The 15506-nt window shown below is 37.5% G+C and overlaps 3 protein-coding genes across 12 annotated transcripts in view; 1 reads left to right on the top strand and 2 right to left on the bottom strand.

The window, feature by feature from the left end:
* Positions 1-3119, bottom strand: part of LOC106156136 (stromal interaction molecule 1) — a 29630-nt gene extending 26511 nt beyond the window's left edge. For 7 of the 10 annotated variants that reach the window (XM_013531244.2, XM_087009151.1, XM_087009147.1 and 4 more), the window contains exon 1: positions 2798-3119. In XM_013531244.2, coding sequence (XP_013386698.2) covers positions 2798-2915 — 118 coding nt within the window. In that variant the 5' untranslated portion in view covers positions 2916-3119. Of the gene's footprint in view, positions 1-1313; positions 1348-2797 lie in introns of those variants that run through there. The other 3 variants (XM_087009154.1, XM_087009155.1, XM_087009152.1) reach the window with 2 other exon arrangements.
* Positions 3120-3254: 135 nt separating this feature from the next.
* On the top strand, positions 3255-8489 carry LOC106171497 (steroid receptor RNA activator 1). Its single transcript, XM_087009159.1, has 5 exons — positions 3255-3376; positions 4245-4388; positions 4614-4993; positions 6117-6296; positions 6579-8489. The coding sequence occupies exons 1-5, from the start codon at positions 3358-3360 to the stop codon at positions 6870-6872; spliced, it is 1017 nt and encodes a 338-aa protein (XP_086865285.1). The 5' UTR covers positions 3255-3357; the 3' UTR covers positions 6873-8489.
* On the bottom strand, positions 7851-15488 carry LOC106156135 (uncharacterized). The gene is made up of 7 exons (XM_013531243.3): positions 15392-15488; positions 12133-13569; positions 11651-11944; positions 11228-11341; positions 10114-10667; positions 9472-9626; positions 7851-9070 (listed from the first exon to the last, which is right to left on the bottom strand). The coding sequence occupies exons 1-7, from the start codon at positions 15450-15452 to the stop codon at positions 8671-8673; spliced, it is 3015 nt and encodes a 1004-aa protein (XP_013386697.2). The 5' UTR covers positions 15453-15488; the 3' UTR covers positions 7851-8670.
* Between the last annotated feature and the right edge of the window lie 18 nt (positions 15489-15506).

The following is a 15506-nucleotide window of genomic DNA, read 5'->3' as shown; positions in this document are numbered from 1 at the left end:
GATGGACAAACAGCACACAGCAGGACCCAGTTTCATCAACAATGGATAAGGCCATCCTATATGGATTGGATAAAACTGTTATTCTGTGGCCAGTTATCCTTTGAATGAAGTAAGCATCCCGATTCCATAACTCGCCCATACTTGCCCCATATACATTGTAGCCTCTATGTGATATCGCTATTCGCAATACGCGATGCTTTCGAGTTACAGGGCCCAGATCTATATTCTGATAAAGGTAGACTAATAAACAGACAAGACTGATGTGGGTGGATACTCAAAGCCAGCCAGCCAGACAGAGAGATACACTAGCAGATGGAAATTAACTGTGGCAAACAAACAAACAAACAAACAAATAGAACCAGACACCTACGTCCATACGAAACAATCATGAAAAGCAACCTTATAAGTTACCATGCAAGGCTTCCTTGGTATGTTGGGGCTCTTCCAACAATTCATCTCAAAACAAGCTGCATTCAAAACAATAAGCAGGCAGGTAGATGGATTCACTGTTTTATTCAAGGAGATTATAACAAAAAAAAAAAAAAAAATACTTTTCAGAAAAATTCCATGGACTAACTTTGAATGTCGGAATGGATTCATTAACCATTGCTAAGTTAAAGAAAATCATCCTTTACCCTAGAAAAATCCATTTTTTTGACCAAAACAAACAGTTATCACTTTATACCTACCTAATTTTTACCCTAAATTGGGTCAGTACCTGCACCCTATTACACAGGTGAGCTACCTGTGCAGAGAGCCAAGAAGAGGGAAATATTTTTAGTATCAATCAGAGCAGCATATTTCTAATTATAAAAAAGACAGAACCTCAGCATGCTCATTGATGCAGGGGCAGTAGCTAAATATATGTGCTGAGCCCCTGTATACAGTACCCTTATATATCTTTTTCTTGTGTGTGCGGCTGCAAAAGCTGCTATTACGTGTATACATAGCATTCAAATACTAGTAATAAGGTCCAGGATATGAGACTGGAAATGACAGTGTTGTTGTCAATGCAAAGCATAAGTTAGCTTTGTGTAATCAATAATGTATTGCCATTACAAAAAAACTCAAATAATCAGTGATAGGAATGACATCTTTCAAATTCTGTGACAATTGATACAAGGAAATACTATACTCCATGTAGAATAAATAACAAAATGAACATTTATAAATAAAGAAATAAAGGAGCAAAACTGCACTAAAAATATATAATGTAAGATAAATCCCAAAAAATATATAATCTCAGATAAATTCCATCCCTATAAAATGAGCAAAACTTGAGCCTAGTTGAGTCAATCTATTGTAGAACCTACCATGTCTTACTGTGTACATAATGAAAACAAACCATCATATTATTTCTGCCTTCAGCTAGTCTTGTCTCCTCTTATGTTTGAATCCATTAATAACAATGACTTATTTCAACTGTTTACACCATAAATAAACATAGTGAATCAGGATGCTATGTCAGCCAGCAGAGATACAGTGTCAGGTACAGAGCAGTGTGTTGACACATGACACTGAAATTCAGACACCCGTTTATTTGAATAAAAGACATGGCATAGCAGTGTAACTAAAATAGCAAAATAAACCCAATGAGACAATTTCAACCATGGCCTTTCTCTTATCTAGATTCCTTCATATGGGCTTGGTGGATAACCATTCATTGGCTGGTCTATTTTTAAGAAAATATGGTCATCTGGCAAGTACCTTGTATTGGTCAGCCAAAGCAAACGGCTAATTGTGTTTTAAAACCTAAAGTAAACAAGTTGTACATGTATCTGATCCTTATTCAACATAATACACGTGTAATTCAAGGAGTTCATTTTAAACTGAGTGCCAAGAAGCCACTGTATCATATGAATATTAGATATATGTGTGCCATTTTTTCCCATGAACAAGGCAAGAATATGGCACCAGATCAAAGTACATGTACACCTAAAGAGTAAATGTCATACATAAATGATCCCATTTACACCAAGTATTTTAACATCTGTTTTAATTATTTTCCACTTAAATTTGTCCAAAGGATTTAATTCCCGAAGAAAATAATCACTTTATATTTTAAACTCAGTCTGACTGATTAACACCTCTCATAAGACTCCATATAGCCCGTATGTGAAGTTAACAGTGCTCAACTATGCAGAGTTAATATTTGTACACAATTAAAAATACATAAATAAAAAATAAACACGAGACATGTGTGAGCCCCAACCCATAGGGTATGCCCAATTACCAGTGTTTATTTAAATTAATAATAAAACAAAAAGTTTTCCTGCTTGGTATAGATTATCAGTGACATCATAAAGCTTCTTCTATGAGAGATGTCAATCACCTATTATTATGACACTCAAGTCCAATTCAAAACAATTATTTCTGTAATGACCCTGTTATGCTAAACAAGAATGCAAGTTTTCCAATATTTTTGTATTATCAGTATTTCTAAAATTTGCTCTAATTAACTGGTGTGGAAGATATAGATAGGTGAAATTGTATTTGTAGGGCAAACACTGTATATAATCGGTCTGGATGTCTGGTTGCATGAGTCATCTATAACTCTTATAGGTCAAAATGGCTGGCATTAATACACAGGACACACTTTTGTATCATAAAACAGTACGTGTTCCCATGAAAATAGAGTCGAACGTTCACTTTCAATATCACATTTCCTCAAATTTACTTACACTGCCTGATATCAAATTCCATTCTGTGAACTTAGTTTCACAGAATAAATCAGTGAATCTTGTGGTTAGCAAACGTGTAAACACCTTAAGCTTATTCAGTTAAAAAGAATACTCACTAAAATCCTGTGCTTTTTGTTTTAAAGTTGTAACGGGGGCCTGTTGTTGACTTCCACCGACACACAGTACACACAGGAGTGTCACTGTTACTGCTGTTGTCGCCGATCTCTTTATCATCGTTTCTGACAAGACCGTCCCAATAACAGTATCGCTTTTGTTTCTGAATGGTACGAGGTCAGTTTTTGTAGCTTCGCATCATCGTGGTCAATATTGGTTGACGCCCTGGTGTCACTTCAGAGCTATAAAAGTCACACATTGAAGAACACGACAGACTTCGGTCGGCTGTGGCTGTTGGGATAACCCTGCACGACTCCCCCTAACCGCATAATTTCTAGAAATAAACTGCAAGTTAATTTTAAACAAATGCAAAGTAGAAAATGCACTGGATATTGTTTCGATGTTTTAGTTAGAAAAATGATTTATTTTGTGGTTGGATAATTGTCCTGTTTTCCTAGCAGATGTAAAGATATTGGGGAACTCCTCTAGGTTGAACAGCTTTGCTCTGGAGGACTTGGGGTCTTTTCATTGGATAGAAATTTGATCATGTGACTTGTCCAAAATGGCAGCCTCCAGACCTGGTGAGTTGGCACCAAATTAATTTAGATTTTTTTCGCAGTTGGTACGTTTTAGATGCCAGAGTACTGCCATACGATTGAAATATTTGTCTCTGAACATTGAATTGTATATCTTCATTCTCGTGATGTCTTTTATACAGTAGATGTCTAGAAATTAAACTCAGTTATCCTGTGTGACATTGAATCGTACCAGCGGCAACTCTGACACTGACTGCGCCTGGGTCTAAATTTTCTGCTTCTTACTTCTTTGCATGTAGCTCTACATTCTATACTACAATAGCAGTGTAAAATAGACACCTGCCAGTGATACACATTTGGCCCTCCCTGAACACAATGGTGCAGTGCAAGCATGTGTCATCTACATGTACTGTACTATATACTTTTTTCTTGCCTTCAGCTGTCAGCAGTTTTAAAACTCATTGTGAACGAGGATTATCTGAGTCTGTTTAAGTGCAATTTAGGCATATGACTGACGGGTCAGACAGTGGTTTGGTTAATGGACATGCACCTCAGAATAGGACTTATTGCTTTTGAATCTCATTTTCATCTTGGTATCACTATGATAATATAGGTTTCTTAAAATTGAAACTCATTTTATATAAATCTGTTGATATGCCCCTCTTCTATACAATATATATATATATATATATATATATATATATATATATATATATATATATATATATATATATATATATATATATATAACTACTGGTATCTGAAAATGACAGCATATATCACTACTTTGAACTGCTCGATATTTTATATATATTATTTGAAGATGCAGTAGTCATGTAGACAAAATTGATACCTTTGTTTATTCATGGAGCATATGCCTTTGACTTTTAAACATATTTTTTCATTTACTAAGGTAATCTGGAGAGGGGCTGGAATGATCCCCCTATGTTTTTCTACAATGTGGATTCTAATGCCTCAAATGCTACAAAGAAAGCATCCCTAAATAAAAGAGTTGCATTTCCACAAGATCCAACTACAAATGTGGGTGCAAATTCATGTAAGTTGAAGTATGGGAGTTTGTAATATAGTTATGTTATTTATCTCTTTCAATTCAAAGTTATCTGTTTGATTTAACATTGTCTTTATTATAAACTCCATCAGGAATTAATATATTGACAAGTAATAAGACAAAAAATTCATGTTGAAGATAACACTAGGAAGATGAGAATTTGCAGTTTGATGAGTGTACTAAATGGTGGATAATCATTTTTTTCCAAAATAGGTTTAAACCCAGGGAATGGACCACCACCAGGCTCAGAATTACTGTCACAACCTGCAGGCAACAGCTCGCCACCAAAAACAGGAAAACCAGTTTTACTTCCTCCTTGTGATGAGGGGGCAAAGCCACCACAAGCATCACCCCTTCTTAGCTCTCCTGAAGGTGGCACTGTTGTGTCAACTACCCCACCAGTCACATCAGAAAGCAAAGTCCTTGTGCCACCTAAAGTATTGCCAGATGAAAAGTCCTCAGATTCTGACCAACTTGTAGAGATTTTGTCTGCGGAAATGGAGGCTGTAGAAATCTTGGAAGAGAGTGAACTTTTTGCACTATGTAAAACGAAGCTCCAGAAAGTGTTTGAGAACTGCAAGAGTTGTTTACAGGTATGATCTTGGATTCCCTTATCATATGACAGATTTTTGGATACTATCTTTGATTCTAAGTCAGAATTGGTTAATTTGAGATTTGTAGGGAATCATTAAAAGTCAATTTTTTGTACATAGAGTCCATAATGTACATGATATTATGTCAGTATTCCAATTAAATTGTATGCTGCTCAATTTGATCTTATTTAAATTAATCCAACTTTTTGCATTGAGTCAGTTCATTTATATGTCTAAGGTAAACAAAATAGACATGTCATTTAAGTTAATTTTTAAAGGGACAGAAAAGTCAAAATTGAAAAAAAAAGTTGTATTCATGTATAAGCACCTTCTAATAAAAATTACTTGTGTTACTTTATGTACCCCAAATTAAGCAAAGCTTCCACTCTGGTGAAAAAGACCAGAACAGAGAGCATTGAGCTCATTTGTGGAAAATATTTTTGAATGTTTTTGGTTTGAACAAGTTTCAGTTTAAACCTGTCTACGTACTTCAGGTCAGATTAACAAACACAATGGCAGTGTGCAGCATGCATGCACACTAGGTCCATATTATAATCAGATCACTTGTTTACAGTCCTTACTATGCTACTATATGTTACTAGTAGCAATAGGCAGTAATCCAGGGCCAATTTTCAACAATCCTATAAAGGTATAAAATCAGGTAACTGGCATATATTTTATTGATTGTGGTATGGGTTGAAATGTAAAGCCAACAGTCATGCAGTTTATTTAAACTCAAAATTTTCCTCTCTGTTGTATATTCTTTCTTATACTGTGAGTGCCCTACCATTGCCCACCATAGTCAAGTAAAAGCAGTTTGTACAGGCTGCTGGGCAAGGCTAATATGTGTTTTTCAAATGTCTTGGGTTACATAGGGGTGCATAAACTAACACTTGTATTTTAAAAAGAATGTGCTTTTACATAATATATATATATATATATATATATATATATATATATATATATATATATATATATATGAAATTTTCAACCTTCTATTCCCTTTCAAGTAGATCATTTCTTATGGTGTTGGCTCACTGTGTCCAGGTTACAGCTTTTGTTGGCAAGGTTTATTTGAGGCCATGTATCTAAATATTTATGTTTTTCCTGCATCATCTATCAGGCCAGAGCACTAAGTGACATTCAGAAGAGACTCGCCATGTTTGAAGACTGGTGGCAGAAGGGCAAACTGTCACAACCGGTGAAGACAAGAATGGCACAGCTATCACAATGTCTAGAGAGAGGTAACTGTGATATGGCTCATGAGTTGCATCTAGCATTGATGATAGACTATGCAGGAGAGGTAGGTATAGGGGAATCACACTTGAGCAGATTTCAGTTTTAGTATAAGAACACTGTTCAGTTTCTCTTACTGAATTGTCTGAACAATTTTTTTTTTGTTAATTGATTAACTTAGAACCATAGGAAATTTTGACCCTTGGTTTTCTTCTCAGCCTGTGTAAATTAAGAGAATCTATAGTACTACCATGGTGTGTTGTTTATTAAATACACAATTCAATTAAGTCAATTTAATGATAATTGAAATTTGATGCGATAGAATGTAATAAGGTTGACTCTGTTTTAGGTTGGACAGTGGATGGTGGGGATAAAAAAACTTATCCAAGAAACCAGAAATTTAAAAACAACAGAAGAGAAAGATGAATCTGAGGTACAATCAGCTGCAGCAGTGAGCAATCCTGCAGTGCCAGTTTTCTCACCAGAGGGCAATCCTGTGGTTCCTTTCAGTCCACCAGAGGACAGTGTTGCATTAAGTGATGACCAATCACAAACTCCACTTGACAGCAGTGCTCCCCAAACTGACTCCCAAGAGAATTCAGATCAACAGTCTGCTGATAGTTCTAGCAACACACAAACTTAGATTCTCCATTGTAGATGTTTTTTAAGAAAACTCAGGCGCTAGTGCCTCATACCACATACGTAATGGAATCTTGATATGTTTTAACTTGAAGGAAAATTGATCTCAATGTTGATGTTGCGCTGTTGGTGTACTTGTACCTTATAGATAAGCCATCATTAGGAATGTGTATCACATTTTGAGATCATCTGTGATAGCCAAAAATGAAGATGTCAGTACTGTGTGATGTCATTAGTGACTAAAAATTGTGCGATAGCTGCAAGGTGGGGTTAAAAATTTCAGTGATAAAAGTGAAAAATCTGTGTGCTGGTAATGTTGTACATCTTTAAGAGTGATATGAAAGTGACACACAAAATATAGTGAATTTGCAATTTTGTGTAATAGTGCATAACTTACCAGTTCTTAAGAGAAGACACCTAGAAAAATATCCATGGATAAAGTACATGGTATGTCAGTTTTTATATTTATTATATTTTTATATGCATTCACTGGTCTAATATTTTTTTGACCCCACTCTCCTCCAAATCCCTTGAAATTTCATTTGATTCTATGCTTAATCATGAGAATGGGCTATCTGGGATGATTATCAATGGTATCGTACAAAGACAGGCTTTGGTCAGTTGGAAAGGATATCCCCTTTGAATATAGTGCTGGATGTTGGCGCATGGCTGTAGGAATGGGGTGTAGTAGCTCCTGTTGGTATAATGTGCGCCATGACATGAAAAAGACAAACACCACGTGTTCAAATCCAAAACTTGAAGTGCAGACTTGGCCCTAAGTCTTTATTTACATGTATGCAAATGGGATAGGCGATCAAGTGTTGGACAGGTGCTATTCGGCTGCATTCACATCATTTGGCTGCATTCACACATTAGAGACGTACACACATTACATCATACTGGTGGTAAGTAAAAAGGGATATCCTGAATAAGTACTAATAACATTGCTGCAGAAATTGATTGAAAGGAGAAATAGTACATATATTTTTGAATATTTATTTCAACATTTCATGTTTAAAATGACTTACATTTGAAAAAAATGTAGAAAGAGCTCTGTTATCAGTTTTAGCTAATAATTAAAAAATGAAAATGATGAAAATTAAATTCTAAAATTAGGATGTAAATTGGCAGTCCTGGGGTCCCATTAGTAAATTTTATTTTTCCATTTATATTGCTTTTTAGATTATAATGTGCAACTAAATATTTATAGAAATGCAAGGTGCTTACAGTATTATATTTGTTACTTTGTTCTGTCTTTCACCTTTAAGATTGGGAACATTTAAAATAAGCTATGTCAAGTATTTGCCATTAAATAATGTAACCATAACCTTTATTGTGCTGGTATGTATTAAATATTGAAAGACAGGTCTGTTTATCTCAAAATACTACTGGGAAACGGTTTACATCCTTATTGTAAATTGTGTGAAAGAAAATAAGCTACACTTAACGTGCCTTTGCTTCAAGTATACATCTGTACATTTATATTAATTTATCACTATCAGAAAAGGTATCCCCAACTTTTAATACATAAGCAATAATGAGAAATTTATTACCCAACAACTAAGGGATTATGAGCCTTATTGGATGTGAGTCATTATGAATAAATGTTTTCAAATTTGTACTTTGTGCTTGATAATCAGTTTTTTACACTATTTTATCCTCACAATATCTGCACTGCTGCCTCTCTTTGCCAATATAGAAAAGAAAAAGATATAAAATAATATTTGTTAAGCCTGCAAAAAAAAAGTTTTATTTGACAACATATTGCACTTCGAATGTTGCATTAAGCACAGAAAACTCGATCATTCCATCCTCAAAGGAGGCAAGCGAGGTGGCGGGAGTAGCTGTGGTTGATATTGATTGAAAGGTGCACTCACTGGTGGTAAATCATGTGACACAGTACCACCAATATCCATGACGTGAAGCCAAGTGACAGAGTCAGGTGGCTCAACAGTTTTCCTGAACTCGTCAACATGTGGACTGTCAGTGTCTTTGGAAAGTAGCCCGTCGGAGCCTGAACGAGAAGGCGCTTCTGGAAACTGCGTCGTTGTTGGAGGGTTTGGTATGGCACCAGTTGCGGGAGGGACGTATGGGATCTCGCTGGAGCCATCTTCTTGTGGTTCTTCTCTGCTGTCGTTTTTATCTTTTTGCGTTGAAGATGGGCCTTCTTTTGCTTCGCCTGCTGGGGAAGTTCGAATTTTCCTAAGATAAATTATATAGACGCAGATAATAATTGAACACTGGTAGTAGGGCTACATGGCAACTTGAACTGATCATGTGCTGGTTGATATGGAAGTTGGAACTACGCCTCTGTCTTTTTTTAAATTCAAAGTATACTTATAGACCATGGTATAGACGTCTCTACAATGGCGTATCTAGGGTATGGGAAGTAGGGTGTCAACCACTTACATGTGAACGGACCACTGGTTTTTTAGAAAAATTATATAAAAATGGGTGTCAGATAGATAGGGGCGCAGATTCATTGCTCACCTACAGGTAGATGCCATTTCCATACATATACCTCTGCATTCATATTCATTTTCACAACAAAAATCAGAGGTAACAAGAAGTAAGTTTCAAAAGAATTACAGATAAGCTGTTACCTTTTCATCCGTTTCTGAAGCCACCAGCTCGTTGCTACGACAGCTCCGCACAGCAAGATGACACCAGCGACTGGGGGAAGAATTTCGGTGAGCCTTTGTTCAGAAGCTTTGGGGTCCATTTTTCGTGCGCGTAAAGCTGCACCTTCATTGATATTCTGAAATGTGATCAAATGTAAAATCACATACACCATAATTACCCTGTACATGTACGGTAAATGTGGAAAACAGGATCAACTAAACAATGATTTAACCGTTATGAAATGCCCCTTCATCAAATTTTAAGACCAACATGTGTGTTTACGTCAAAGATGATAAAATCAGTTATGGAACGCACAGCTGTTTGTAATATGTAAGCAAAATTGTCCATTTCGGCTTCATTTTTTTAATGGGAAAGGCAAACAAATATAGGGCCTATTTAGTTATCCTCTTAAGTAAAATTTGCCCAGAAAGGGACACCTGGTTGCAAATCAAATATAAAACGAAATTTAATATTATTGATACTAAATAAAATATATTTATTAATGACCAATAAGTATATATTGATCTGACGTGTCTAGTTCACCTTTACGCGAACTTCTACATGAACCATATATATATATATATATATAGCAAACGCTGAAATATTCTTTTAAATCTACTTACAGCCTCTGTAGACCAAATGCCCGGTGCTGATACTGCCGTGGTCTCCAGATGGGAATGCGTTGTGCGTTGTACCGCTTCATCCGTTGACCAAACAAACCAGGAAAATTTTGACATGATTTCAGTAGAAGGTTTCTCAGTGCTAAGTTTCGTTTTTTCTGAAGTAAAAATTCTCTGCAGGGTTTCACTCACAGTCTCAGCATAAGGCCGCTTTGTACTTAGTGCCACCTTCTCCGTCGACGAAAATATCCACGACACTTTAGCCGTGGTGTCTGAAGTAAGTTGCTCAGTGCCATGGTTCATGTTGTCTGATGACCACGCCACACCTGTCATTTTTGGAGTGGTTTGAGTGGTGGAAGGCTCGGACCGTTTGATCTCCTCCGATGTCCAAAGTCTTTGCGATGTAGTCGTAGTTTCAATAGTGGGACTGCCAGTATGTTGCTGCGTTTTCCCTGTCGACCAAGTCAACACCGGAGACTCAGGCGTGGTTTCAACGGCTAAATACTCGGTGCTAGGTCGTACTCTTTCTGGCATTTTAGTGGTTGTCAAATTTTCACCTGGAAAATAATCATTTTTTATTTGCACAATTTATCCCAACTATACACTTATAAAATAAAGTTTTAGAAATGTCTTTTGTTCTTAAGGATGCCTTTTGTCATTATATCATCATTATTGTGGCATCTACTGGCATGGTTCTTATATGAAACTTTTTTCATTAGTTCATTGGTTCAATCCCCCCCCCCCAACCCCCCCTCCCATTTTGAAACTGTTGGCAACGGGTCTGGTTGTGTTAACAGAATGACTCACTTTTCTGCTATTGGAACAATGCAGTTTAATGGTGACTGTAAATCCCACATTAGGACCGATCTTGAAGCCAAACAGGTCGCCCAAATGTAAATGTAAATCTTGGTTAAGATTGTTTACCTCATATCTTCTTCTTTTCCTTACTCAGAAGCGAAAGAAAGGTTATCCGTGCCAGCTGGCCAATACAACCAAGGGGTTGTTTGATAAACCTAAGATAACCTATAGAAAGAAGCGTGTGTCGGTGCTATTTGTTGACTTAATATAAAAGAGAGTCTATAATGATGCCATAAGAAACTCACGCTCCGTTACATACCTTGCACACACCTGACAGTGTCTAGAAACAGGTCACAGGCACAACCAAAATCACCTGCATGCACGATGTGGCTCTCATTGCCTGGGCATGGGGTAGTTGTGCATTGACCCACCACTGAAACGAACGTATCCATAGGTTATTTCGTACATTTATTTCAGAACAGGCTCATAACGGAAATTCTGCAATTTTTTCCAAATTAAATTTGATGATTTTTTCGTTTTGTAAATGGCTTTTGTAAATATGCCTACATAACTACTAAACGGCCAAATTTTCGTATGCTAACAGTCTCAAGATTTCTCAAGTTATTGACCTAATACCTTCAACATTTCTATTGAATAACCGTATCTTTCAAAGATGATGAGATTGTGCACTCATCTTATTTTTCCAACGAAAATATTACAGTGCTTTAAACTGAGGACCCACCGTCTGCAGTGTCATTGCATCCCACTACCTCCACCATCCCCGTACAGTTCTGTCCAGGATGTGCCCGGAGAGCTTGCCATGAATTGTATACAAGTATGGTCTGAACTGACCGCACGATGTTCCCACACCCGTCCTGCACGAGCCACGTGCGCTTGATGTCCACCCCACAGCCGTTATCATTGGTCGTATCTGTGTAGTTAATGGTGATATCGCGATAGGCAATACAGCGCTCAGAACCAGTCGCATTTGGGGTGCCAGCTTCGGTCGTTATGGTATGGGTAACTGACGCGTCGCCTGCAAATTAACCACAAATGTTTAGAAGTAAATATTGCTGTAATCAAAAGCTAATTGAATTTATGCAAAAACCCACTTATAAAAGAATATATGACGTCAAACTGAGGTGAAGACAATTGTATCATTGGTTATTCAGAAGAATAGTTTTAGAAATTAGAAGCGGGACCCCTCTTCACCCATCTCTTTACCTGAAACAATTACTGTATCTTTAGGAAAGTCCACATCCGGCGGTAGGGAAGACAAATCCTCATCAATTACACCATCGTCGTCATCGTCAATACCATTAAGGAGTTCTTCGTCAATTTTCATGTCACAGTCGTTATCAACGCCATCTGCCGGCTGACCAGTATTCGGTAAACATTTGGTCACGTCCAGGTTTGCAAGTCTCAGTCCTCCTGGATAGCCATAAGAAACGGATTCAGCAAACCCGTAGGAGAATACTGAGAAAGTCTGGATAGGAGAAATATGCTCTATGCGATGTGTGCCCGCAGTAACACTCAGCTGAGCAGCAATAAAGTCTGTTCCGGGAATGGCTAGCCATGTAACACCATTGACAGCGGCTCCATCAACTCTGAGGCCTTCTTTAGAACTGTTCTTGATGACTACATTGACGAAGTTTTTGTAAACTTTATCAGGAAGATTGGCGGTAGCGATGGTGTAACTGGACGTGAATTGTTCTATGGCAGGCACAACCATCATGTAAGGATCACTGTCCAGATTATCCGTTCCATGGCTCTGCGTAAACTGCAACACCATAATCGGCTTACTGGCATTGAGAAATACAGGAGCGTTCTTCAATACCTTAAATTCAAAGAACTCGGATCTGTTAAGCGTTAAACGCGAGATACCGGTTATGCCGACCAAGGTGTCATCAGTACTGCCTACAATGCGGACAATATCCCCACTCTGCCGGTAAGCTGATGGAACAACTATGTACGTATAGCCCCATCTATCGACTGGATACATCTGTTCCACCAAATGATCACAGGCCCTAACCCCACAAGGAATATTGCTGCACATATTGCCTGACATTACTGACAGTGGTTTTGTCGAATTAATCCTCGTACCTGTAATGTCGCTGGAAGATTGGATTTGAATGGTCTCAAGTCTGTCCAGAACGATATGTGTCTTGGAACTTACTGTGACACCCATTAAAATTATACTCTTGTCTGGGGGAGGAGTTATTTCGACATGCGTACTGTTTTGAATCCCGATTAGTCCTACAAATGCAGGATGAAAACTTAAACAGGCTTTGTAACTGCCTGTGATGTACTCCTGCCCAAGACTTTCAACTGGTAAGGCTAGAAACGCATCCAAACTTAATGACATGGCGTTGGAGCCGTAGACTATGAATTCGTCATCTGATGATAAAAACAAACCATTAAACTGTTTGTATGTGGTCTTCATGGCAAAGCTTATTGGGATGTCAACCTTCGTAACTGAGCCGCGACTTACGTTTGCCGTTCTGCTTTGAAGTGGAAGAAGGTTTAACAGGTTGGGATGGGCAGAGATCCTGACTTGAACTGTGGCAGGATTGTTGGTGGTGAGAAATACGTTCAAACTTTGGATGACAATATTGTCCATAAAACCTATGATGAATTCCTTGCCGCTGTTGTCAGGAACATCTGAAACAAAAGCATTGTGTAAGAGAGGGGTGAAATGTAGTGCACCGTCTGTGTGAATAGTGTGCTATATATGTTACATGGTGGACCAGTAAAAAATTATTCGCGGTTTATTGCTCGATGAATAGACGAATTTTTATTCATGTGCACTAAAAGGATATCTCCGAAGGCTAAAGGCCCTTTTGGCCGCCAGGTTTTCACATGGTGAAGATACAGGAATTCACAAATGAAGAAAGAAAAGAAATTGTTTCTCTGAGGGAGGAGGTTATAGATGTCCACCAGATAGCCGCCGGACATGATGTGTCAGACCAGGCTGTATGCTGGGTTTGCAGAAGGATGGAGGGCACTTAAAAATAAGGCATTTGGAAGTGGCAGCCGGAAGAAGACTAATGCCAGAGATAGCAGGTATCTTTTTTATGCTGCCAAAGGTCGAGGGATTTGAACCTTGCAGCGACTTCGCTTTGCAGTGATCGAGATTAATATAAGAACTGGCAAAGGAGGCTTCATGCTTCAGGAATTCACAGCAGGGTTCCCAGGTGGAAACCACTTATCACCATGGTGAAAAGAAGAAGAAGAAGAGTGACATGGTCTGCAAAAACCTTTGCATGGACCGTAGGTCAGAACTGGTGCCATTTTTTTGATGAGATCATTTTCACCGTTAACAATGTGAATGGACAAGTTAGAGTATGGACAGCATCATCCACTTCTTATCTGCCAGAGAATATGCATTTCCTCACATGTATGAACAAAGCTATTTTGTAAATTAATTGTGCATTTTATTATATATTTTGGTTGCAGACAAATATATTTCAAAATGCATGACTCCATGTAAACCATTGTTTACAAAAGATACATTCTTATACCAGGCCTAAGATTTTTTGTATAAAGTGGGACTCATGAAAAAGGGACGTCTGTTGTCATACGATCGGGGCTCCTTTTTCTGATTTATATAGGTATATAGGTATGAATTGAATGAATAACTGTAACATATACTGTAAATTCGTTTTCTCAAATGAAATTTAGAAATATATATAATTTCTCACTTCCGTATTCCGAACAGATTTTTAGACCTATGCATGTATTATTAAATATTTATCAGGAGACGTTAGGGTGCTGGTTTATTTTTCAACTTTGACTTTTATCGAGCAGTATCTTACATCTGCATGTTTGGGGCCCTTTCGTCTTCGTCCACGGGCTTGCCCCTCCTTGCCACTTTTATCACGTTCACAGCAAACAAATAATTTTATTATAACGTTACCATAACGTTAATATTATAACCAAAAAAAGTTTGGTAACGTTATAATAACGTTCTATGTTTGCTGGGTACATGCACTCCCTTAATTAATCCACTCATACTCCCTTCGCTTTCCCGACTGCCTTTCATTTCTTTTCTTTCAGGGTCGTTGACCTACGGAGCCCCTGCATACCTCTTGGTACACTGTCTACATGTGCTAACGTATAATTAAAATAGGTAATCTACAGGATACATATGTTATTCATATTCCTCTATCTCTTTAAAATATCCTGGGTACTTACAGGTATAGATGCTATACGTTGAGTATTGTATGCATGTTCATATTTACACATCTTATTAAGATTTTCATAATAAATATTGTAAACTGAAAATCCAAAACTACATTTCCAGCTTTTTAAAACAGTTTGAGTCTCTGTGCAAATCGATGTTGATTGGCACGCTGTTAAGTATTACTAGTTGCCTAGTTGCGTTTTGTTAAAACAATATAAGCAAAATTTGCTGTTACCTACTCATATTTAAGGTTATTCTACATTACTGAAATAAAATAGTAAACCAAGTCAATTGTCTTACCTGTGTCGCCACCCAAAAAACAGAGAAATAACATACAGAGAAGAAAATACAACACTTTCATTTCTCACGGTCTTGTCATGTCTCCTCTCCCTCTTCACGGAAAGACTGCTTCTCT

Source organism: Lingula anatina, chromosome 3, assembly GCF_051362555.1.
Source record: "Lingula anatina isolate TDL-2025a chromosome 3, LinAna3.0, whole genome shotgun sequence".
Lineage (NCBI taxonomy): Eukaryota > Metazoa > Brachiopoda > Lingulata > Lingulida > Lingulidae > Lingula > Lingula anatina.
This window is presented reverse-complemented; position numbering and strand designations above follow the sequence as displayed.